This window comes from Sinohyriopsis cumingii, unplaced genomic scaffold (assembly GCF_028554795.1).
Source record: "Sinohyriopsis cumingii isolate HCF-2022 unplaced genomic scaffold, ASM2855479v2 utg003218l, whole genome shotgun sequence".
In the NCBI taxonomy this organism is placed as follows: Eukaryota; Metazoa; Mollusca; class Bivalvia; order Unionida; family Unionidae; genus Sinohyriopsis; species Sinohyriopsis cumingii.
Genome location: NW_028316425.1, coordinates 151,486 through 178,090, shown reverse-complemented (window position 1 = coordinate 178,090; position 26,605 = coordinate 151,486). Strand labels below are relative to the sequence as shown.

Below are 26,605 nucleotides of genomic sequence, written 5' to 3'. Positions count from 1 at the left end.
ATATTCCAAATGATGTGGTATTAAATGAAATGTATGGAATGTAAACGGTCTGATCAAAGTGTAAATCAGCTAGCGTAAATCCAAACAAACACAGGGGGGCGCTGTTAGGCAGACTTACAATCGACAGGCGTATTTACAGAATTCGGCTGAGATTTTTGCAGACGACATTTAACAGCTAAGGTTAGTGTTTCTTCTCATTTGATATAAACAAGAACAATGTTCTCCAATCAGGATAAAGTGACTATCCACATTAATGAATGTCTGTGAGTTTATTTTAAAATCTGCCTTGTACTGCACGAGTTTTCAATGCGTCATCTCAGCTAGATCTATCAGCTAAGGAGATTAAATCTTCATCGTATTTGATCAATAGTAATTACCATGTTTAATGACCTAACGTAGCATACGCACTAAACCAACAATTTGTTGTCCGCAACTTTTTGTATGTCTCATGTTACCGGCCATACGTACATAGGCATTATTCGTCCAAGTTCTGTATGTGAGAAATCTTCTTTTTCCTCCATTTAATCTTGTTTGCATTAACATATTACTGTTGTGGTTTTTTTTCCTTTTAGTTTTCCTCTGGGAGATCGAATATAATTTTATTAGAAATCATGATTCGCGACTCTATGTGTATTTGAAACACCACACTCCTTTCCAAACGTATTGAAAAAAAAGGGGGGGGGGGCTTAGTCATACATTTTGAAAAACTAATACGTGAACAATAAACAGTTGCCTTCTTGGAGTGTTTATGGCGAAGAAGAAGCACAGATCATGCTTGAATAAACCCAAAATTTAGCTAATGATGTATGAAAATAACAACGAAAGGCGATGGATTCTATCAATTTTTTAAAAATAAAATAAAACAGCATCACCGATTTGTAAGCGATACCCTCAGGGTAATACATCAACGTTAATAAATCGTATATGTGTGTTCTAGTATAGATCAAAACTTTCGTTGCTTTCTCCCCGAAAAGGGATTTAAATTTTCCATCAGGCGGACGTGATGGAAAAAATGTTTGTTAAAGTGGATATTGTCATCAGTCTGTCGTCATGTCCATATTGAGATCGTCTAGGGGAAGAGATGTCATTTTTATTTATTTATTGTCATTAGTGCTCAACTGGACGGTTGCAGAATTCTTTCATAAAATCTCATTGGCGTGCCACTTCTGAGTGGCTTGTTCACTGTAGAGTCCTGCTTCCGTTTACAATTATGTCACAAATTGTTTTATTTCTTTATTTCTATATTTTACCATTTATTTTCTTCTATTGCATTACAGTTGCAAGACTCTCACTTTCGGGGAGTCCTGCTCCTGATTTTCCATTTTTCAAATATTTTGTTCGGTATGTAGTTATATATGAGCCAAAGTGGCCACGATGACATTGTTATTAATTACATCAACTCATGTGGGTTCTATTTACATAGCAAGCTTCGGTTGCTTTTGCCCTGGAATGGGATTGAAATTTTTCCGTCACGCGGACGTGATGGAAAATATGCAGATCAAAAGAGTCTCTGGTGTACTTTTACTAGGCACCTAAGATGGCTTTTCGGAGACAATATGATTTTTTTTTGTTTGTTTCTTTGTAGGCATGATAAGGAAAAAAAATTGGCTAAGTTTCATTAGCTCTTGTTTTGCCCTGTGTTTAATAATTATTTTGTATTTTTTTGGCTCTATTTCCTGGTCATTTACTGCTAATTCTCCCCTGTGGTATTTAATATGAATCACTCGTATGTGTCCTTATGTTAATCCCTTCTGTGTTAACCGTTTCTCATTACGTTGCAGGTTTATGTGGGCACGCTTTTCGGTCTTGTTTGGTAATTTAATCACCGCCTGCTGTCTTCTGTCTGTCATCAGTTGGCGGGATTTCGGTCCAGTTTCTCCCGCACTTTGTTTTAGAGAAACGGTAAATCTCTCTGTCTGAAATTAATTTCTAATAGTCTGGTTTAACGAGTCTATTTCGGCTACATTTGTTTCAAATGCCGAAGTCGGGTCCTTGTCTGTTGGTTGGGGGTGGGGGTGGGGGTCTGTCGGTGTCCTTATAGCAAGCTCATTATAAGTGGCTTTTCCGGGGGTTAATTTCTCAAAGTTTGTTTTTCTGATGGAGTTTTTGCTTGCCGCTTATAGGCTTTCCAGAGTATATAATTCAGTAATCCAAAGCTGTTATTTTCTATTTTATATAACATTATAAATTAAGTCTATCACTTCTCTGTACAAAATTTTGTCTGTTATTTTATGGGTATAAGGAAGATTTTTTGGGCTCAGAATTGCCCAATTTGCTTATACTTTTAGTTTTTATATTTGTCTTTGTTTATTTAAGGATCTGTAGTATAAAATTATGTTTTTTGCTATGTGGTCCCTTGCACATGTGACAAGGAGGAATGTTTGAGATAAGGTGTCTCTTGTGGGCATTTTCACCTGTCCACCCTACATCATGTAGATATTGGTAAATGTTCGTTTGTTTGCTTATCTCTTTTATTTTTTTCCAATGATTTTCATACTATGTTCAAGTCAATCTCTAAATTTAGTGTTTCCACCTTGTTTGGCTTTACTTTTGTATTGTGTTTTATCATATTTTCCAATTCATTCTTATTAAACATGGTAAAATATTCTTTGCTTGTTTTGTAATTTTGAATAGTTTGTGTTATTCGTTACGCTATTTTGGGGTGCACTTGCAATTTTGTCATGCTATTATTCCTATAAATTTCAGGTTTACTGGATAGAAGAAAGCCAAACCAGTAAAGGTATATGCCCTGCCAGTGATATTTTGGATTTTCCTGACGTTTATTCAATCTGGAAATATAATTTAATACTTATTTAACTCAAGTCCATGAGATTGAGTCCTCCTTTCTTCCTATCTTTTTATAATGTGTATTTTGGTAATTTGTGGATCCCATTCCGTATAAATTTTATTATTAACGATTCAAATGTATTTAGATATATAAATTCAAAGTCCGATACGTCAAATTCGTACCAAATCGAGTTGTATAAATACAATTTCGCAATTTGTATTTTTCCAAATAAATTAATTTGCCTATCATTCCATATTATAGCATGTTTCTCTAATTTTTCCTAATTTGTAGAAAATGGAGCATTTTACTGACTTTCCCTTGATTTATTCCTAGTCCTTTAACTTGATTTCTTATGAATTCTGTAGGGAGCGCTTGATAATTCTCCTTCCATGCCTATAAGTAGTATTTCAGTTTTAATTCGGTTTATATTTGAACCCCATTTCTAATCCAAAAAGGTTGTACTGCTGCATTAAGTACTTATATCATTGCTTTGAAGTTATAAAGCTGGAGCAATCGTCCTCATGTTGGAAGGTTTTACACTCCTCCCTCATGTTAGTTACTCTTACTCCTCGGATTCTTTTATGATTTTGGATTGCATTATGTAGTGCCTCTATCCCTGTTTCGTACATTAACATAGATAGTGGACAACCCTGTCTTACAGAACCCTTTACTGAGAACGGATTGGTTTTTGCACCATTGGTCTGTACCAATGATTGTATATTCTTATAAAGTGTTTTGATCCAGTTTTGGAATACATTTCCAAATCCAAATTTATGCAATATCTGCAAAATATAACTCATTTCTACCCTATCAAACACCTTCTCCTGATCAATGAGGATTAAAGCGCCATCAATATTAGATGTTTCCATATAATCTAATATTGTCTTTATTGAAAGTATATTATTCTGTATATTTCTGTCTTGTTCACCATACGTTTGGTTTGGATCTTTTATGTACCCTTATTATTGGTTTAACTCTATTTGCTAAATATTTACTGAGTATTTTGCAATCAATATTAAGTAACGAGACTGGTCTCCAATATTTTAGGTCTGAAGTCTAGCCTTTGTTTGTGAAGATGAGTGTAATAAGTCCTGTATTCATACTTTCTATCATTTCTTGATTTTTGTATAAATGGTATTGTTGAGAATTTTCATTATTGGAATTAAACATTTTTTGAACTTTTGATAAAACTCGGGCGTTATCCCATCTAACCCCGGAGCTTTATTCCTAGTTAATTGGTAAATCGCTTTATCTATTTCTAATTCTGTTATGCTTCTTCTTCTTCTTCTTCTAATAATGATAATAATAATAATATTAATAATGTTATTATTATTATTATTATTATTAGTCGTGGTAGCTCCTAACTTTACTATATGTATTTTGCTGTACTATATATACACATTATTTTGCTCTACTGTATGTACATCTTATTGTGCTGTACTATATGTACAACTTGTGCTGTACTATATGTAAACTTTGTTGTGCTGTACTATATGTACATCTTGTTGTTCTGTACTCTATGTACACCTTATTGTGCTGTACTATATGTACACCTTGTTGTGCTGTACTATATTTACATCTTATTGTGCTGTACTATATCTACACCTTATTGTGCTGTACTGTGTGTACACTTTATTGTGCTGTACTGTGTGTACACTTTATTGTGCAGTACTGTATGTACACCTTATTGTGCTGTACTATATGTACACCTTATTGTGCTGTACTATATATACACCTTATTGTGCTGTACTGTATCTACACCTTACTGTGCTGCACTGTATCTTCACCTTATTGTGCTGTACTGTATCTACACCTCATTGTGCTGTACTGTATGTACACCTTATTGTGCTATACTATATCTACACCTTATTGTGCTGCACTGTATCTACACATTATTGTGCTGCACTGTATCTACACCTTATTGTGCTGTAACGTATCTACACCTTATTGTGCTGTACTATATCTACACCTTATTGTGCTGTACTGTATCTACACCTCATTGTGCTGTACTGTATGTACACCTTATTGTGCTATACTATATCTACACCTTATTGTGCTGCACTGTATTTACAACTTATTGTGCTGCACTGTATATACACCTTATTGTGCTGTAACGTATCTACACCTTATTGTGCTGTACTGTATCTACACCTTATTGTGCTGTACTGTGTGTACACCTTATTGTGCTGTACTATATCTACACCTTATTGTGCTGTACTATATCTACATCTTATTATGCTGCACTGTATCTACACGTTATTGTGTTGCACTGTATCTACACCTTATTGTACTGTACTGTATCTACACCTTATTGTGATGTATCTACACCTTATTGTGCTGTACTGTATCTACACCTTATTGTGCTGTACTGTATCTACGCCTTATTGTGCTGTACTGTGTACACCTTACTGGGTATTATATCTACACCTTATTGTGCTGTACTATATCTACATCTTATTATGCTGCACTGTATCTACACGTTATTGTGTTGTACTCTATCTACACCTTATTGTGCTGTACTGTATATACACCTTATTGTGCTGCACCATATATAGGAATGCTAATCATATTCGAGTTTGTATTAACATACTTAAGAAAGCAAAACATATTTAATTTTACTTTGAATAGTCCAGCAGGTAAGTGTGGACATCTGCGCTTCGCAAGCACAAAATGTTATTTGAAATTTTTTACTGAAACTTCATCTGATGTTGTGGGTGAATGCAACGTTCCCTCTGAGATAATGCTGTTTGGGTAGATTAAGTGTGTTGAGGCAATTTGGATAGTAATTCTTTTCCAATGTTAGCTTTGTACTATATTATGTTTCTTTCTTCTTTTTTGTAGCTGGTCAAATTGAGAGTGTAAGGTAAATTTTGATAGTAGTTCCTTTCCAAGTCATAGCTAGATGGTTGTTGATGGCTGTTGGATTGCTGTTAATTACTTGGGGGGGGGGGGACCAGACAGATCCCCCATTTCCAAAAAACTGAAAAGGTATTTTATTTTTTTGTGTTTCCCCCTCAGATATGTAGTATGTTTTATTTTAAAATAGAATTTTATATAAAAAATTTAGTCTTAGAATTTTTGATGCGGTATTTATGTTTCCTTAGTGTTATCTAAATGGTTGTTCGTCCAAGCCTGTTTTTTTTACCTTGTTCGAAGTTCCTTCCCTTGTATATTTTTGTGACCTTTGCTAGAGGTCGCCTAGGTCTCAGTATCTGCTATATGTAGTGGTGCTGCATTGTGTGTATGCTATTTTATATATATGTTTGAGACCGCAATTTTAGATTCAGTGTTATTTTTCCCAGTTGCATTTCTTTTCTACTAATTTGGATTTAGGATCCGATGTATTCTATTATGTCATATTCGATTAAATAGTTTTGGCTTTTGAATTTTGACGATGGAATGGTGTACTATTTTTTTTCCATTTCTTTTTCCTCTTGTCTTTTGTTGGGAATTTTTTTTCTATTGTTTTAATCTAATTTAATGTGTCGTTCCTCGCGGTAGCTCTAGGAGTATCAATAGGTAGGTTACGCTCGATTCAAGGTCCACACGTCTTTATTTTCATTGTGTTTCTCCTGAGTCGAGTTAGGCCTCCTTTTATTAATTTATCTAAATATTTTACTAGAAAGAATCCAAAATTCTTTATTTTCCACATGTGGGTTGGTCAAACCATACAGTACGGGAGCTGTATGGTTTTAAGACAGATAAAGAGTAAGTAAAATTTGAAACTATGAATTATCCCCTGTTTGTGTTTTATGTCTGAGTTTGGTCTAATTATGTTATACATGGAGAATTTTTTCAAAACTCTTTCATGGGCCTGTCCACTTCGCGTAGCGCCATGTGACTTAGCCCCATGATGTCATAGTCTTTACTTTCCCCATGTAGGTTCCCTGTATCTTTGTATATTGTGTCATTAAGTTTTCTAAGTTAGGTAAGAACTATATATATAGAGAAAGAAAAAAGAATAAAGAAAAAAAAACAATCCAAAAAAGATAGAAAGAAAATCACTTTTTCCCCTTATACTTCTCTTTATCTCTTTATCACAATTATTTGCCCACAGGCCATCATGGTGTCTACTATGTACTCTGTAATTTTGTATAAAGATTTTTTACTGAAGTCTCCATCCATGTATAATATATTTGCCTTTTGATATCTCCCCCCTTTGTTTATTTCTTCTATCAATTTCAATTTACATGTTTTCCTGCTATCGCACTGTATCATTGTGTGTAGTTTACTAAAAGGGGCTTTTTTTACACAGTGGAGCAGCAGGGAAGTCGTACAGACCAGGTGGCTCAGATAAATTTAACCCTCCCACCAAACATTTCTCCGTAGAAGCCTCAGAAAGCAAAAATAAAGCCTCCTACGCAAATTAATCCGCAAAATTTCAACCCAAAGTGCATTTTCAGACATAAAAAAAAAACAGCAATTTTTGGGGGGGGGTATTGTAAAATTTGTTTGTGCCATAATTGAATTATGGTGCAAATTCCGACTGCGGATGCTAATTTTATTTCACAATAAAACAATATAGTTGAAAATAAGATGAGTCGAAAAGTTAGCACAGTTGGAGAACCTCAATCTGCTAGATTAGCGCGAGAGCAATTAGCGGCATTAAAGAAGCTAATTCCGACAAAACGATTATTTAAGAGAAATGTTCGTGGTTACGAAGATATGCAACATGGAATTTCAGAAACTTCGGCAAAATGGTTGAAGCCAGTAACCGGAACAATTGAACAGGTTGTATATGGCGACGAAAAAGATCCAGATATCAAGAAACGCGGAATCTTTCCTATGTTGAAAGGTATTGAGGATCAATCACGAACATTACCCGAGCGATTAGCAATAGCAGCAGCGGCGCAACAACTTGCAATTACTGATGGAGGAAAACCTGGAGATGGAAAACCGGGAGGAAGAAAAATCTCAATGATAAAAGGGAAGTTTAATATCGATAATTTAAGAGAAAATTTCACCGATGAGGGATGGGAAATAATATCGCAGCCCCTCTCGACATTGTATAATATAGATGAGATTGGCCAATTTGCGGAGGAATATTTTAGTAGTCGAACTGAATTTTTGACTGCAGTGGGGAAAAAAAGATATGCAACTCGCGATAGTTGGTATGATATGGTATATAAAATTTACACACAAACAACATCAATAAGGAAGACAACGGATCCGCGTTACAGAAGGTTTTTAGGAACAGCAAGAGATACACAAAGAGATATTGCACAAAGGGAGAAAGACAGAAAACAACAGGAGAAAGACAGAAAACAACAGGAAAAAGAAGAAAGAAAACAGCAAGAGAAAGAAAGAAAACAACAAGAAAGAAAAGAAAAAACTAAAACACGAGGAAGAAAAGCAGCACCACAGGAAGATATTCAACCACAGGAGCCAATATTTCAACCAGAGGAATTAGGAGCTAGACCAAAAGAGAGAACTCTACCACAGAAAAAAGAGAGAAAATCGAAAAAGAAAAAAGATCAGAGTGATGAACCGATAATTGTACCTAAATACATATACGATGAATCTGGTTGGTTTGTTCCTGATTCTAGTTTACCTGCTGATAATTATTTGGATGAAGATAACATACATGCAATTCGTGAAGATGATGTTGCGAGAGTTGTAATTGCTTCAAAAGCTGATTTGAAAACTAAAAAAATTTATTTGAAAAAAGATATTAATGTTGATAAAATCAACGATCTTGTTTGGTATGCGATAGTTTATTTTGGTAGTTTAGGAAAACCAGTAAATTATAAAGATGATGATTTTTCAAAATTTTTGTCGGATATTGTTAGATATCAGGTAAGGGGAGATGTAGAAATTTCAACACCCAAATTTGAGGGTTCGCTACCCAAATTTGAGGATTCGCCACCCAAAAGTAAAAGTTCATCACCTAAAAGTAAAAGTTCGTCACCTAAAGATAAAGGTTCACCACCTAAAAGTGATAGTCCTGAATCATTTTCCTTTGATCCTCATCACCCTCTTCTCTCTCCTACATTATATCCAAGGGAACCTTCTGCATTCCCCTCTTGGCGACCCCCACCTGTGGAACCAACAGCGTCAAACTACAGGGGTCCCACTGAAAAACCAACAAGATGGGGAATCGACCCCGGGGAGGGTGCAACACTTAGGGGCGGTTCACCTTCACCTCCACCAGAAATATATTTACCACTGACGTCGTCGTCTAGTTCGTCAGGAGAAGTATTTAAGGATCCAGAAAGGAAAGGATATGGATATTCAGTTTGCCCTGACAGTGTTGTCAATGATGTATCTCGCCTCGAAGTATTAATCGGAGGAAAACGAGCCGGAAATAACTCCCGTGAGATAGTCAACGAAGCATCAGATATTTGTCAGCGATTATTCCGTGGTGGTATCATCGATTCTCACATTTATAAGGAGTTTGTCGATGAACTCATCGATTAAAACAACATAATTGAAATAATATGATTATTCACAAAAATCAACGCAGACCAAGACAGGTCCGCGTAGTAAACTCTAGATTGCCAGTATATAAATATGTTCACGGTAATGGATTCGGCGATATCGTTGGAAGTCTTGTCACGCGAGTAATACCTAAAATTGGACCCGTGATTAAGCAATTTGGGTTGAAAGCGATAGGAAAGATCGGCGAGACTGCCATTTCTGGTATCGGTAATTTGGCCAGTAAAGGCTTCAACGCTATCAAAGATAAAATATTAAGTTTAGTACGTAAAAAGCAACCCGTCAAATTACCCATTACCAGCGAAATGCCACCTGAAGTCAGTAAGGCCATAAATGATGCGGCAAATAAAAAAATAAATGATCTAGCACAGGAAGCTGCTATAACAAATCTAGCGCAGGAAGTTGCTAATACAAATCTAGCGCAGAATGTTGCTAGGACAAATCTAGCAAATACAAGTTTTGTTTCAGGTGATGGTCTTCGTTTTAGACGATATTATTAATAATAAATGTTCTCACAAGTGTCAAATGAAGTATTTGACATGGATGAACCAGTAGGTAAGGACACATCATTGCGAGATTTTCAGTATTTCTCGTACGAGGTAGTTGAGCCAGATTCAAGAAATCGAAAGGAAATTCAAGTCCACGATACAACAAGATATTTTCTTCCATCTGAGGCGTATATCGAATTTGTTGGAAGGCTTGTTAGGACAAACGATACCAATTTTGGAGCAGATTTTGAAGTTGGGTTTGTTAATAATGGAATTATGGCACTATTCAAGAGCTTCACTTACATGATCGACGGAAAGGAGATCGAATCAATCACAAATAACGTTGATATAGCAACGACGATTATAGGATTAGCAAGATACTCTGATGATTTTACCAGATCGGCCGGTCCTAGCATGATGTTTGCGAAGGATAACTATGATCATCCTGGTAATAAACAATTTATCAAGAGACAACCAACTAATCGCGCTAATCCAGCTGTTCTCAATGCTGATGTTGAAGATATGATAATTGACATTCATCCCAATTACAATCTTGGATTTGCCACTCGAACGAAAATGTTAAAAGACGCCGAACGAAGATTTTCCTGTGCAATTCCGTTATCTCATATTTTTGGATTTTGCAGACATTTCAGAAAAGTTATTTACGGAGCGAAGCATACGATAGTTTTTGTTCGAGATTCCAATGATGATAGAGCCATCTGGCGAGATGCAAGTGCAGATCCCCTTGATATCGGCAAAGTTGTCCTTGAAAGAATTACCTTATGGATGCCAGCAATAACACCGTCGATGATCATAGAAGAAAAATTATTGTCATTTATGAATCAAGGTGGAAAATCCGTCATGGCTTGGCTCACAACTATGACCGACTCTTGTGATGTTAATATTAACGGAATATTTACCTGGCGAATTGCCTCACAACAAGGATCCTCCGCGCCAAGACATATCTTTGTTGCTCTCCAAAATATGAATAAATACGATCAAGAACATAATCACATGATATTTGATCAATTCGGGGCAACAAACGTATCATTAAGAATAAATGGCCAACAAGAGCCAACCGAGGAAATAGCTATCAATTTTGCTCAATATTCTACGGCACGCGCGTATCATCGATTATTAACTTATATGGGTCGCGATCAAAATATTGATACCGGATTGCAAATATCACAGTTAGATTTTAATACTCTTTATCCCATCTATTATTTTTCCCTGGAACATCTTGATTTGGTAAAGCAGTCGGTTGTCGATATTCATTTCAAAGCCAGAATTAACACAGGAGGAAACGCAAGAGCAATTGCAGTAATTCTCAGTGATAGAACAATGATCCTGGAAGGCATCAGTGGTAGAATGAGAGTCATCGATGCACCCGTAGAGAACATGTAACAAATTCTAAATTTAGATAAAGTGATTATTAATATGCCATACGATCACGTCAGCGTAACTCTGACCCCCGGTCAGGTGAAAAAACTTCAATCAGCAACAGCAGCGCGACGAGGTTTAAGTTTAACTTTGAAAAGTAATCAACTTCACGGTGGACCTAACAAACTATCGTTAACTAAAAATCAACACGGACATTTCACCAGAGCCAGATCGGCAAATACTGGTATTCGTCTGAATATCTCGATAGGCGCAATCAGAGATATGATCAAAGTAGGCGGTTTTTTTCCATTGGCCGCGCTTATACCAGCGTTAATAGCAGGTGCGAAGGCAGTAGGATTAGGTGCACTTGGTGGGGTGGGTTCTACAATAGCAGGAAAAGTTGTTGGAAAAATTATGGGAAAGGGATATCGTAAAAAAAAGGGCGGACTTCTCCTACCCCTTCTTCTCGCAAAAATGATGACGCAGCAACAACGACAAGGATCCGGCCTTTACCTAAGACGACCCCCGTACGGATCCGGGTTAAATCGAGCCTACCAACCTCAAATTTAGATTTAATCAGTGAAGTAAAAAAAAAGAAAATAAAATTTTTTAGAGGCGTATTTATGCGAGATCAACTACCGGACAAACCAAATTCAACCGAGACAGGAATAATAAATCTCGATAAAAATTCCGGTCCTGGAACTCACTGGGTTGCGTATGCGATTAATCCTCGCGAAATCATCTATTTCGATTCATACGGATTAGCACCGCCGAATGAATTTATCAAATATGTGTCAAAATTAAAACTTCCAGTTTGGTATTCAACACTTCCAACACAAACACTAGTAGATCCACCAATATGCGGCCGGGAGACAATTAATGTCCTTGATGCAATTTCAAAATCATCTCGTCCTTTTCGCAAAATTTTATTTGAATATACCGTAGATAAATATCATGGTTGACATTTACGGTAGGTCTCTCTTTAGGAAAGAAAAAAAAGATGCAGTCGACATCGATACATCAAAGTTTGCAACCAAGAGCGATATTAACAATCTTTTATCGTTGTCAGAAGTTGATCCTGGTGAAGTTGCTGTATTTCAAAATACAGAAGGGCGATTACAAACTAGCAACGTCAAAATAACTGACATAATCAAGCGAGATGAATACCGCGATCACATTAGTCAATTTACTCGCCAATCGGAGATGGTATTAAAATCTATTGCTGATATCGCCGATATTATAGCAAAGTTACCCCTGAAGGCCGATAAAACATTACACGACGATCTTCAGGATAGAATGACAAAAAGACTTAATAGGCTAAATAACGACCTTAAAAAACTTGACGATGTTTTAGATAAATTTAGCAAAAAATTTGACGAGAATATAAAAACATCCAGTGATACTTCCTCCGCATCAGATAAAAAAGCCGATGACGATCTTAGCGAGAAAATAAAAAAAATCAACGAGGAAATTACTAATATTCTTGCCGAAATTAACGAAGTAAATATCTCGATGAGTCAGAAAATCGATAAAACATCAATCGACGATCTCAACAAAAAAATAAAAAAAATCAACGAGGAAATTACTAATATTCTTGCCAAAATTAACGAAGTAAATATCTCGATGGGTCAGAAACCATCGATCGACGATCTCAACAAAAAAATCAACGAGGAAATTATTAAACTTGGTAATGTTGTTGTTCCTGAATTTACCAAGGGGATTAACGTGATGCAAGGACAAATAAAATCCATCAACGATGAAATTAACGCGGTACGTGAATTGGCGCGTCAAAAGTTAGATACATCAACGTACGACGAAAAAATTCGAGATTTAAACACAAAACTTCTCGCTACAATAGCAAAGATTGACCAATCCGACGATAAAACTGGTCACGCCACTGACGTAAAGCAATTAGGTAAAGAAATTGACGATATCAACACAAAAATATCGTCAATGAACCTTGAAAGATTATCGCGAATTTCGATACCAAAAAAAGTAGAAATAAAAAATGTTACCTGCAGTGTGCCATTTGTGGTAAATACACATAAAGATATATGGACACCTGGGGTTGACCCATTTTTCCTTCAAGCGCCAATTACGGGTATTTATCGAATATATATTATCTCCAGGATAAAATTTAATGCAAAAACCACTAATGCAATTTTCATTGAATATTATCCTGGTTTTATTATTGTACCCTTAAGTGAAGGGCAAATAATTTATACCGAACTGGTACCACCAGATAGAACCATAACAACCCCAATTCATTTTTTTGTAGTTTTCGAATATTTATCAGAAACATCCCCAGAATTATTCAGAGAATTATATTATATATGAACGCATCGGATTACCGTTACAATCAAGCTCGCCTATGGCAGGATTCGTTGCGAAAACAACTTGACGATTATCAGATAAAAATAAAGAAATACCAGCGCAAATTAGTTATCATTGATGTTGCAGTGTACGCGGTATCTGCTGTGGTCGCTGGTGCAGGAATAATTCTATCCGCGGTAACAATGATAGCGCCAATCGTAGCAACAATAATAATCTCGTCAACAACAGCAATCGCGGGTGTTCTTAATATCATCGCGAAAAAGATATCCTCGTGCACGAGTGAAAAGTTATCTTCGTACAAAAGTAAACTTGCTAAAATCAATGATGCGTACTCGAAGTTATCATTGTTACTTTCTGAAAGTCTCAACGATGGTATTATATCCGATCTAGAATTTTCTTCAATGATTAGTATTTACTCGGAGATTGAACAAATGAATATTAATAATGTCCGAGTTAGCCCAGATCGTGACAAACACGACACCGCCGACAACAACGTTAATATCGCTAAGTTCAACGAAACCAGAGTTTAGTATTAATTTTTCAACACCAATTAGCGTCAACGAAATTGCGTTAACACAATTGCGCGTCTACAATAGCTGGCCTAATGTTAGATCGAAATCATTTGGTAATTTGATGCCAAATAATTCACTTGTTTTTGCAAATAAGAATAAACCCGATGGAACACCCGATTGGATCGTCGTTGGTATACCAACCGGTAGTTACGAAATTGATCAGCTGAATAATGAGTTTACCACTAGAATATCAAATTTAACCGGCGATGCTACTCCGGGAATAAAGATATCTTCACATGATCCAACACTATCGTCAATGATAGAAGTGAAATCACCGTACGTGGTAGATATTTACCAATCATCGATCAGGAATATATTAGGTTGGCCCGAGGTCGCACCTCTGATAAAACCAAAGAAATCGGATGTTATTATTCCAGGTTGGTATGATGAAACCCTTCCAGAACTACCGGAACCAAAAAAGGAAGATTTTACAACCGACGAAGGATGGTATGGAGATATCAAACACAAACCTTTGATCCACAGCGCCATCAATCTCATGAATAACCACAAAATTAACCTAGTAATATTCGCTTTCACTTTTATTAACGAAAGAATTCTCTCATGGTTGCCTCTTCCTAAAATCCCCCCAGATGTGAAAATCTTCGACGCTACCCACATTAACAGGATAATAGCCCCCATAGACGGTATCTTGGTAAGAAGAACTCTAGACGAGTTTATTCAAGAACACGAATTACAATTAAATTTATTGCGAGGATCATTTCATGAATGCATCCTAAATAAATCTGGTTCATGTAGCGAAATTATAAAGCACGTGAAAATTTTAAATCAACTCGCGAATGATATTGAATATTATCATGATATGTTTATTCAGGCGATAGTCGACGATATATCAATTGCCGAATATGTTCTTCCTATCAGCAAATTCGAGTTGATCAAGAACTCGGGTGAGAAACAAAAATTCATGAGAGTATTTGAATTAACCGAGGAAACACTGCCAGATTTCAAATTTCCCAATTCTGATTTTGATGCGATGAGAAAATCCGTCACTGATACCATCGATGATTTATTTCCGAAATTACATGCCGCATGGACCAAAAAAATACATTCAGAATTGATTCTTAAACACAATAACGATCCTGACAAAGGTGGACGACATATATCGCCGGGTATCGTTAATATAACGGAAGTTATCGCGATTTATCTTCACGCGGATGTTGTCGAGGGTAGCTACAACGTGGATTCGTCAGAGTCAAATCAAGCCCATCAGGGTTTTATATTGTATTCATTTTCACCTAGCGCATCTCCCGGTTATTTGATAATCAAGGAACCAATGAATCCGTTTTACCTGCGATGTCATAATCGATTTTTGTCAAGAATAAATTTCAAACTAACGGATCAGAAAGGAAATTTACTTGATATACGAGGAGAAACTGTGAGTATCAATCTTTTGGTGAAATCGTGAGAATCTCTGATTCCTGATTTTTAAATCGCAAGTGAGATTTTCCAAATCTGTATCCCAGAAATATTTCTGGGGGAAAAATAGGCGAAAAAAATAAATAAAATCCAGGGAAATTTTCAAAATTAATCTTTTTTTTTTGTTTTGCGGAGATATTCAATTATTCTTCGTCACTCTCCGAATCAAATATTATTGGTACATAGGAGAATTTGATCCATGAATCAGCATCATAAGAAAATGTTGCGTTGTATTTTCCTTCTGCCACTCGTTTTACTGAATGCGAGTCAATAAAGAAATGTTTTGCTGCTGCACTCATCGATGTAAACGCGATTTCCTCACCTGTTGCTTGATTCACTGATTTAACAGTCCTCGAATAATTAGGAAATCCACGGTTATTACCAAATCTTGAATTTTCACTCTGGGTTACCGCGCGCAGATTGGAAAGTTTATTGTTAAGTTTATTACCGTCAATGTGGTCGATAACAAGTCCTCTCTCTATTGGTCCTTTGTAGCATTCGAACACAAATCTATGATTCGAATAACATTCTGTTCTTTCATTTCTTTTATGGACTGTAAATTTGAGATATCCCGAATTACAAATACTACCAACACGTTTCTTTGTTTTGATGTTTCTGACATTACCATCCTCAGATGCTTCGTAACCTTCGATGATGGGATGCGATTTATATTCACTCATGGGAATCGCTGATTTCATTTCCATATATGATATTCTCTTTGTTTAAATCGAAATTTGCTTTGAAACGATTAATATAATCTTCTTCGCATTTTATTACCGAGGAGGATCTTTTTTCATAATATCTCCGTAACTCACGATATTTTTTCCCTCCACAGGAGAAACATAATCTTGTCTTTCCTCGAATGCCAACTTGACAAACTAAACATCGCTGTGGTCCTTTGTTACCTCGTCGAATTTCGTATATATGAGCGCCACAATATTCACCTCTGCAGGATTTGTTACATGATTTTGTTGATCCAACTGTTATCCACGCGCATTGCTTCATTATATTTAGATATTTGTCTAAAATATAATAATGGATTTATTTGATCTCGATGAGGCAGAATATATCATTCCTGAAGTTGATAGTGCGAAGAAGGAATTTTTTGATGATGGAGCGATTCATACCTGGTCAACTTGGAAAACTAACTTTGTTGATGCTACGATGAATCTGGAGCGAGCGAAGAAGATAATCGAACATATAAAAAACTCACACAAAGAAGAGAGATTTATTTTCGGAATAAAATTTATTGCACAAATGCCCGATGACATTTGGATTATTCGTGATAAACGAGATCCAGTACGTGGCGGTAAGAAAAATGTTGTTCTTGATAAAAATTCGAAACCAGGATTGCTACTAGGGATTGATGGTCCTTATTATGCTAGGGCGTATCCTTCTAGTGCTGTTGTCTATGGAATTTATCGGCTGAATAATAATCCTGATGTGAAAAATCTACCTGCGATGAGGGAATCTCCGAAAATAAACTGCGTAGCTGAGCGAGTTATCGAACATATGAGGAATGCCCGTCGCGGATCTGGTCTGACTCAATTGAGATTGGATAAAATTAATTCATGGGCAAAGACAGTTACTGATGGCGCATCAATCGATGATGTTGCTGCGTTAAGTAAGAAACTTAAATTTCCTATTACGGTTAAAACACTATCGGGTGAAATATTATATTCATCGCCGTATAATTCTCGAGGAACACCAATCGAAATTGTTGATCATAATTCACATGCGTGGAGTCAGTCGGTAATGATATTTCCGCGAGATCGTGTTGTTAAGTTTTATCCCGTGGAATCCAAAGATAGTTCCGATGCAATGTTTAGATATATCAAACTATTAGCCAAGTCCGATCCAATATCGATTTGGTTATTTTCTAGCGAAGAAAGATACGATCAATTTATCTTACCACGCGGAGATATTTACCGAGATGAAATATTACATGAATCGATGAGAAATATCGCGGAGAAGTATTCATCAAATCCAGATCGATTACTGACAAATTGCTTTACTGTTCCGTCTGTTGCTGCTCATGCTGCCAGAGAAAGAAATTCGTGGAAACCTACAAGAAATGAATTTCTCAATGATATTCAACTTAGTTGTATCGAATACGGCCATGGAGGATTATGGAATACCAAATACTATTTCGAAGATATGATTTCCGTTGATATGAGCGCATGCTATCCTGGAAGTTTCCTTGGGTATGGTGATTGTGCAAATTACTTTGCTAAATTTGGCCATCCTACCAACGAGATGACGAGAGTGGCAATTAACGGACCGTTACCCGATTTTGTAATGACAGGATTCGCTAATGTTACTTCATTCGAACTTGCTGAAAATTTGCATAAAATTTGTTATATTTGGTTTGGTCGGCATTTATCTCAGCGAAGATGGGTCCCTACGGTATTGTTGAGATATATGCTGGATTCGTCGATGTTAATATCACTGACGGTAAGTGAAGCAATTATATCGTATAGAAAGCAGACCGAGGTGTGGTTGCCGACAGATTGTGAGAACGCGAAAGATATTGGAAGAAAAATAATTGGTAAATTTACTCAAGGAGGATCAGTTGATCATAAACACAGACACGCTAGGTTATTTATCAATGATGCTGAGATGGATTTTATTATTGCTGATACAGTGTCGCGTGGAATATTTTGCAACAGAGAAAATATTATTATTGATGGAACGAAGTTAGGTACAGTGATAACTTATCTTGATGGAGAATCAGCACAGTATACTCATTTAAGATCATCAATGCTCGCTTATGTGAGTATTAATTTGCTGTCGATGATAAATAAATTTTCTGATATCGCGGTAAGGGTTGCAACGGATTCATTTTATATTGATAAAAAATATCAGTGTAGGTTGGAGAATTTAATCACCGATGGTTCCTGGGGAACTTGGAGAATAAAAAACGAGGATATTCTAGATTATTGTGAGGACGCGGATGTAGAAGATTGCGATAAATTTCATAAAGATAAATGCGATGAAGTATCAACAGCAGTATCAGTGTTTGATCCAATTTCACGAAACAAATTCGTTTACCTAAATGGTCCTGGCGGCAGTGGTAAAACAACACGAGCGATAAACTTATTTTCAAAATCTGATATGATCGTGTTGACTCCAACTCATAGATTAGCGCGAGAAATAAAACAACGTGGCGTTAATTCTTGTACGTATCATAGTTATTTCAAGTATAGCGGTGGATTGTGGGATTCAGCTCGAATGGGAAATAAATATATCAACAAGATTATAATATTTGATGAAATTTGCACGGTAAATTTAGTTGTGTTAAAATTATTCCTGGGTTGGCTAGAAGAAAAAAATACCGCTGTAATAATGTGCGGAGATCACGGCCAACCTGATCCTATTGATGGTGAATCTCCTCACAGGTGGCTTAGAAATTTTGTAGATTATTATGAAGAAATTGACGCTGATTATAGATCTAATGATATTTTACTGACCGATTTTAAAAAAATGATTCGATTGCAACCTAATAAATTTCAATGTGATGTGATGAGAAAAATAATCGACGAAACTTCGATGGATAATTTTCTAACTTTGTGGCGTCCTGATCATTTGATCGTTGCTAGCAGAAAAATTATTCGCGATGCTATTCAGGAAATACTATTTAAGCTTCAATGTGAGAAATTTCCAACATTGCCGGTACCATTATGCTATAGGCCCGCTGATACTAGAAAACAAAATATTAATGTTACTTTGCCGTGCGGAGAAGAAAAAATATTAGTTTTGAACGATATTATTTTCGTTGATATTAATCTTGTCAATGATGCAATAAACGCAGAAAGATCGCCATGGAAACTCGGATACGCAGCAACGATACATTCATCACAGGGATTAACAGTAGATGGCCAGGTCTGGATCGTCGATGATAGAATTTCCTGGTCAAATTTAGTTTATCTAGCTGTGTCTCGAGTAAGAAAATTATCTCAGTTAGGTAGGATTAGATTTCACATTAACGAAGATGGCGGTAATTGAGTATCTCTTGGAATTACTTGTAGTTCTTCTTTGGTAAATCCGCGTTGTGGCGCTAGTGAATCTAGAAAATAAATCGCTGGCCTTCCTGATGATCTTGTTACAGCTGATATTTTATGTGTCGTAACACTCCAGTTTGGATCAGTTGCTCTTTTTCTGCCACCCTCGGCTTCTCCCTCCTTATATAAATATCTGACCGTGACGCTACCTAGCACAGGTGGAATAGTAGAATCTCGCTTTAGTGGTATTTTTGTCTTTGTAATTGCAATTGCGGGTTTCATTGATATTGTTCGTGTTACTTCGTTATTTAGTGCGTTAATCACGTGAGGTAATCTTGTTACCCAATCGTGAGATCGTTTATCTTGGATAAATTCTCTCGCGTATTGATATCCGAATAATCGTTCTGCAAGAGTTTTATTGAATCTCTCAACGATAGCTTGATTGTGATGAACACCTACAATACCGCGACGGATTTTAACATTATTCTTTTTCATCAATGAAGTAACCGCGCCAAGAAATTCTCGACCTGGATCAACCTGGAGAAGCTTCGGCCATGTTAATGGAGATCGTGAATAAATTTCGCTAAACGCCTTAGCAATATCTGTTGCTGTTTTATTCGATAACGGTTCCGCTTCCTTGTACCTACTTGCAATATCAACAACCGTCAGAACATATTTGTATGTAACTCCGTCAACGGTATCGTAAGGAAGAAACATAAGATCAGCCTGATGGACTTCATTAGGGACGCTGACAGAGAAACTCGCATATGATATTTTCTTAGGCGGAGGAAGATAAATTTGCCAGACTGCTTGCCTCGATAGCCACGATTCAGCGACAGATTGCTTTACTTTTGCTGCCTTAGCAAGTTTGGCTATTGCTGATTTTCCTCGCCAAAATCCTCGCGGAGAATAATATATTTGCTCCATTATAAATTACCAGCACCTAGTACTAATTTACCTTTCATTGCTCCTTTTATTAACCAAGTTGCCAATTTCTCTTTGAAATTTTTATCAGGAATAGCATCTATTGCGTGAATTAATTTAATATCAGCGAGATGTCTTTGTTGTAAATCTCCGCTGCGATATGCAAGATCGTGATAGTAGCATGCGTTATCGATGGCGTTTACTGGATCCTCGCCAGGATTTGGTTGATTATTATCGTTAAGTCTTATATCTAGCCTTGTACCAGGTCCGCAGTAATTATATCCTGGTAAATGTTTCTCTCCGGGATATTTCGCCCAGGGAGTTCCAGGTAGATTTGTTAAGGAGGTTGCGATATCTCCTCCGGTTCTACTTTTTTTTTTACAAATCTAAACTTAATTGTCTTACAAACCGCACATTCTCCCTTGATTGCATTCCTGTTGTTGCGCGTGACAACTTCGATTGGATTTAGCGTGGCAGTTCGAGTACGACACTTAACACAATATGAATCCATAATATTCTAATAACATGAATGTAATTGATTTTTCAGCCACAAAGAAACGCGAGCAAGTAAAGCACACCGAGGCATTACCAAATTCGATTAGAATGATAATCATTGGACCATCTGGTTCTGGAAAAACGCAATTGTTGCTAAATTTGATTATGCGATGGTTAAAATGGGATAAATTGTATTTGGTTGCACCGTCCGTTGATGATCAGCGATGTTATCAGGTATTAAAAGAATTTAGCGATAATACTGAGGATGGCACGATAGAATTTATAACGGATATCAATGAGGCTCCATCAGTGGAAAGTTTAGACGGTGATGCTAATAATCTTGTTGTTTTCGATGATGTGATGCTGGATAAGCAAACTAACCCAGCTAGGATATTCTCGCGTGGCCGACACAAGAACACCGATGTGATTTACGTGACGCAGCGATATACGCAAATTCCGAAGGTAATTAGAGATAATTGTAATATTTTATCAGTTTTCAATGGCGTTGATACTCACACGCTGAGGAATATTCATCAAACTTGGTGCAACGGCGACATGGATATAAATAAGTTTAAAAATTTCTTCAGTAACGCTCAAGTGACTCCGCACGGATTTGTCACGATTAATCTTCATGATCCGCGTAGTAGATATCGAGTCGGTCTTGATCAGATTTACTCATAAAATTGCAGCCCACCATAATTCAATTATGGCACAAACAAATTTTACAATACCCCCCCCAAAAAATTGCTGTTTTTTTTTTATGTCTGAAAATGCACTTTGGGTTGAAATTTTGCGGATTAATTTGCGTAGGAGGCTTTATTTTTGCTTTCTGAGGCTTCTACGGAGAAATGTTTGGTGGGAGGGTTAAATTTATCTGAGCCACCTGGTCTGTACGACTTCCCTGCTGCTCACAGTGGACATTTTGGCGATACTCTGACCATGTCCCGTCTCACTGCTGCCTCTCCTATCAACCATGCATTGTGCATGTATTTGAAGCAGAGGCTTTGTATTTTTAGGGAGCGTAATTTGGTCCAGTGCCCCCATGCTCTTTTCCATTTAATCTCTATGTTCTCCTGTTCTACTCTACTTGTAGTTGTTCTTTTGTTATTTCCTCTCTAAAGTATCTATATCTTAGTTTTCCTCCTGGTCCCATAAACTTTTTATATCCCTATATTTGGTTAGTATTTCTTTGATATGTCTAAATTTTCTTGGTATTTCTAGTTTTGTTTTACAAGTTTATTATTTTTATAAATTTCCCCCCTGTTTCTCATTGTGAACCCAAACCAGTAGATGTATATTCCCTCCCATGGTGATGTTGGTATTGCTTTAATCTTTTTAAATATATTTATAATATTTGCAGTCTTTATCCAAATGGGGTTGGAGAGTGCTAGTCCCCCATCTCTTGTGCACTATAGAAAGTTTCATTCTTGACGTAGTGGGTCTTAAAATCCCATATGTAATTAATAATCTCCTTATCTAGTTTTTCTAAGTTTGTATTTTCTATGTAAATAGACTTGGTAATAAAATTTATATTCGCGTACATGTACGTTTTGGCCACTTGGGCCCGTTCCATTAGACATAATGGCGTAAGTGCCCATGTGTTCACATTTGTTTCTAATTTCTGTTTCATATTTTTATATTTTTTTGTTCTTCTCTTATCCCGAAATAAATGCCCAATGCATTCACTCTTTCTTTAATTAGGTGTGGTGGTAATCCTGAGTGATTTCCTCTCTAGCTCCCTATTTTCAGTATTTCAGTTTTTTCATGATTTATTTATGACCCAGAGGCCTTACCAAATTTTTCAAATTCCTTCTCTAGGTCTTTAAAGGAATTTTGGTCTTTAATAAAGTTCGTACAATCTTCTGCATGCTGTAGCATTTTTATTTCGTCTTTTACATTTGGAACTTTAATACCTTCAATCTTCCTATTAAGCCTTATTCTTATACTTAGAATTTCAATTGCTGTTACGTATAATAGCATAGATAGCATTCCACATAGTCTGGAGTTATGTTTTCAACAATCTCGTGATTTAAAAGTGATATTTTAAAAATAACATACGAAAGTGATTAAATATGTTGAATTGGAAATAACACCGTAATATTTTGCATTTCTCACAATTATTCACTCGTTGGTCCAGGAAAAACGCTTTATCCACAAGTAATAGCTTCACTACTTGCGATGAATGTGTGATTTTATAACTATTGAAACATTTATCACTTCCAGTTTATTGCCTCTTCAAATCAACACAATTCCATTGCCTGAAATGACAAATGAACGCAATCGACTCTAAAGAAAGTTTTGCCATTCTTGATAATGGGGTACTTTTGAATTCCATTTCACTCTGATGATATGTTACCACAAAAATGTATTCTGGTTCAACAGGATTGGTGTCGTTAGTAAACTTTATCATGGAAGAATTGAGAAAGTATAAAGAGCGCATGTCAAATAGGATGGAAGCAGAGAACATTATATGGACTCAGATACGTGGAATTGAGATTTTAATGGATGACTCCCTGCAGGATGTATCAGTGCCTGTCGAAGTGATTGAGCTACTTGGACAAGCTCGTAGTATCCTTGAAAAGCCGATATCAATTCTATGCCAGTCAGCGAAGACCACCGGTACAGAGCCTCGCAAGTCTATACTGGGCATAGGGGCAGACCTCTTTATGACATAAGAAAGGAACAACTACAATTTTTCATTGGTAATTTCTTAACTCAACTGACACACTAACATGCTGTATATTATATTTACATGTTCCATTGTTATCTCCTAACACATAAGCAGTGTTTACTGCTTCCAACTTCATTATTTTTCTGATGTTCATGCACAATATTTGATAATGCTTCCGTATGCAAGCAAATCATAGAGGTGTCATTTTAAAGCGTTGATAGTTTTCAATATTGTAAGACATGACATTTTCTTTCTTGAGTATCTTTATCTGTCCGTCTGGCTAAATGATTTTGTTATCCTGAATATCATAAGGTATCGGTATTTAAGCTGTTTATGCAACAACACTTAGGAAACGATAAATGGTAAACATCAGTTAGGTAATGCCACTGAGTATATTATTGGCACGCCACCCCGTTTGTTTGTATCCCGTTACAAATTTTACAGTAAAAAAAGTATCAAGAACATAAAGATGCACGAAATTAAGTAATTTCATTCACTGATTTATAATTTCTGACTTACAGTTGATAATAGTTCCCTTACACTGCGGACCTATTGGCATTTCAAATCAAACGGACGCTCTCGATGTAAACAAGCGACAGATTGCTCACTGACCTTTTCTGGTTTATAGAACAGTCCATTTCACTGAAAATGTTTATGTTTAATATTTCGTGATCAAACTGAGCAAATGAAAAGGACAACTCTTGTATACACATGTTAGAGACATGTAACACCAAAAATTTCCGGAATTACTGAAATTATCAAAGACGGTGAACTACATTACCCCTGTTGCTTAAAAACATAGACTTGCCTATGCAAATATGGCGACTATGTTGCTTACAAAACTCCCGTTTGATTCGAAACGCCAACAAAATGACAGTGCATGGCACTCTTTGGTGACAATCAGGTTAGAAATTATGAATTAAAAGACTAAGTTTTGTGAATTTTGTTTATATCCTTGATGCATTTTCGTTTTAACATCGGTGTGTGTGTGTGTGTGTGTGTGTGTGTGTGTGTGTGTGTGTTGGCAGGTTTGTAAATAAATGGGAGCATGTACGAATATTTTAGTCCTTAAAGAACAATGTACTGAAATTTAATATATAGTACTGTCAAAGACTTCACATGCTATTCTACAATCGATACTTTTACCAACGTACATTATATATATATATATATATATATATATATATATATATATATATATATATATATATATATATATATATATAGTCATGTAGTACATTTTTTCAAAAATAATTGAATTATTTCATAACGCAAAGCATTCCTCAAGTAGAAAGTATAAAAAGATAGGATATTATTAGAAACATATATCCTATGCGTCTCAAAATAACCATTGCTTTTATTTTCGTTTTAATTAAATAATATTTTTATTACCAAATGCTGTAAAACATTATTTAAAAAAAATCTGTCTGACAGTTTATTCATATGATGTTTGCATCACTTTTTAAAACGTCACACGTGATTGGGCAATCTCAGCGTGCTTTGACCTCATGTCTTTTTATTGACGTCATCTGTTTTCATGCATCAGAATTACACGCGCAGTTTGAACATTATTATTTTCTTTTCCTGTTTGAAACTTCATTCGTTGGGTATTTGGAATACAAGTTAAGTGGCTAAGACTTCAGCGTGTAAGAATAACTATACTATATATCTTAGGATGTTTGCACACGTTTGCCCAAGAACTCAGATGATTTTGAACCATCGTGATCGCGCTCGGGCTCAAAACGTCTTCCTGGTGCAAATTTTGTATTATCATACACATATAATTAAAATGTGTCTATAGTGACTGTTAATGCTTTTTATACGCTGAAATTTTGTGTTTTAAACATTACTAACCGATTTATATTATCTCTCTTATATCCACATAACATAAACCTTTATATGGAAAATCTTTCTCGTGCTTTGGAAAATTATTTGTAATCACGTCTGTATTAATTTGTCTCTAGAAAATTACTTTACATCAGGAGATATGGCAAGTTTGCTTGGGGTAAGCAGGAGAACTGTAGAGCGGAGACTAGCAAACTTCCGCTTGACTCATGGGATACGATTCAGTGATATAAGTGATAATGAGCTAATGTCGATGGTGCATTCAATAATCAACAACTTTCCTCGTTCAGGTAAGAGTTCTTTTTCTTCAACTAAATGACTTCTCTGTGTACAGTAAAATAGTTGTTATTTATGTTCATTGATGTGTATATTGTTATATCAGTTTTGACATTTTTATTGGGGATGGGGCTTTGCTTTTCCGCAACTGTTTTTAAAGATCAATTAACGACTCTAACTTTGTAGTGACTCCTGGTCATTTTTCCATACAGCGACTTTGCCCAACATAGCCCAAGCGCCGACTAAAAGATATTTCGGCATGGGGCTCAAACTGTAGATAATAACTGACGTGTGTTAAAAACTCTCATTTTTATTTGCAACAAGAATGGTATTTAAACAGACGAAAACATGATCAGTGCTTTCATAAACTGTGCCACCGCTCCGGTGGCCTAGTGGTTAGAGCGTCCGCCTCGGATACGTTAGGTCGTGGGTTCGATCCCCGGCCGAGTCATACCAAAGACTTACAAAAATGGTACTAACAGCTGCCTCGCTTGGCGCTCAGCATTAAGAGGTTAGTGTTAGGACTGGTCGGCCCGGTGTCAGGATAATGTGACTGGGTGGGACATCATGCTACATGTCTGCGGCATGATGCCCCAGTGCTAGACATCACTATAGACTGCCACATTGCAGACATCGTAGCGATATGACTGAAAAATTGTTAAAGCTACGTTAAAAATCCAAATCACATCACATCACATCACATAAACTGTGCCGATATCGTTTAACTGCCGGTGATTGTCATAGACTAACAAGTGCAGTTCGATTTGCATGTGAAACGAAATCTTTGTGGGAAAGCTTAAAGGCATTTAACTGTCTTGAAAGTATTGGTCCGAAGTTAATCATATTCAACAAACAAGCGATCTTGCATACATTTATCCTATCACATTTCAAATTCAGTCCAGTTGCCTGCTACTTCTGCTGCTTGAAAAATACAACAACAAAAGCGTGCTTATAGGTGTGAG

General features: G+C 36.3%; 1 protein-coding gene across 2 annotated transcripts; it reads left to right on the top strand.

Annotated features, from left to right (window-relative positions):
* Window positions 1–727: 727 nt before the first annotated feature.
* LOC149769846 (uncharacterized) lies at window positions 728–26,605 on the top strand. 2 transcript variants are annotated; one of them, XM_089949751.1, is made up of 5 exons: window positions 728–1,902; window positions 2,707–2,740; window positions 23,075–23,553; window positions 25,487–25,657; window positions 26,541–26,605. In XM_089949751.1, the coding sequence occupies exons 3-5, from the start codon at window positions 23,448–23,450 to the stop codon at window positions 26,567–26,569; spliced, it is 306 nt and encodes a 101-aa protein (XP_089805877.1). In that variant the 5' UTR covers window positions 728–1,902; window positions 2,707–2,740; window positions 23,075–23,447; the 3' UTR covers window positions 26,570–26,605. The 2 variants fall into 2 exon arrangements, with proteins under 2 accessions (XP_089805877.1, XP_089805878.1); XM_089949752.1 differs by lacking the exons at window positions 23,075–23,553; window positions 25,487–25,657; window positions 26,541–26,605 and adding an exon at window positions 5,630–5,718.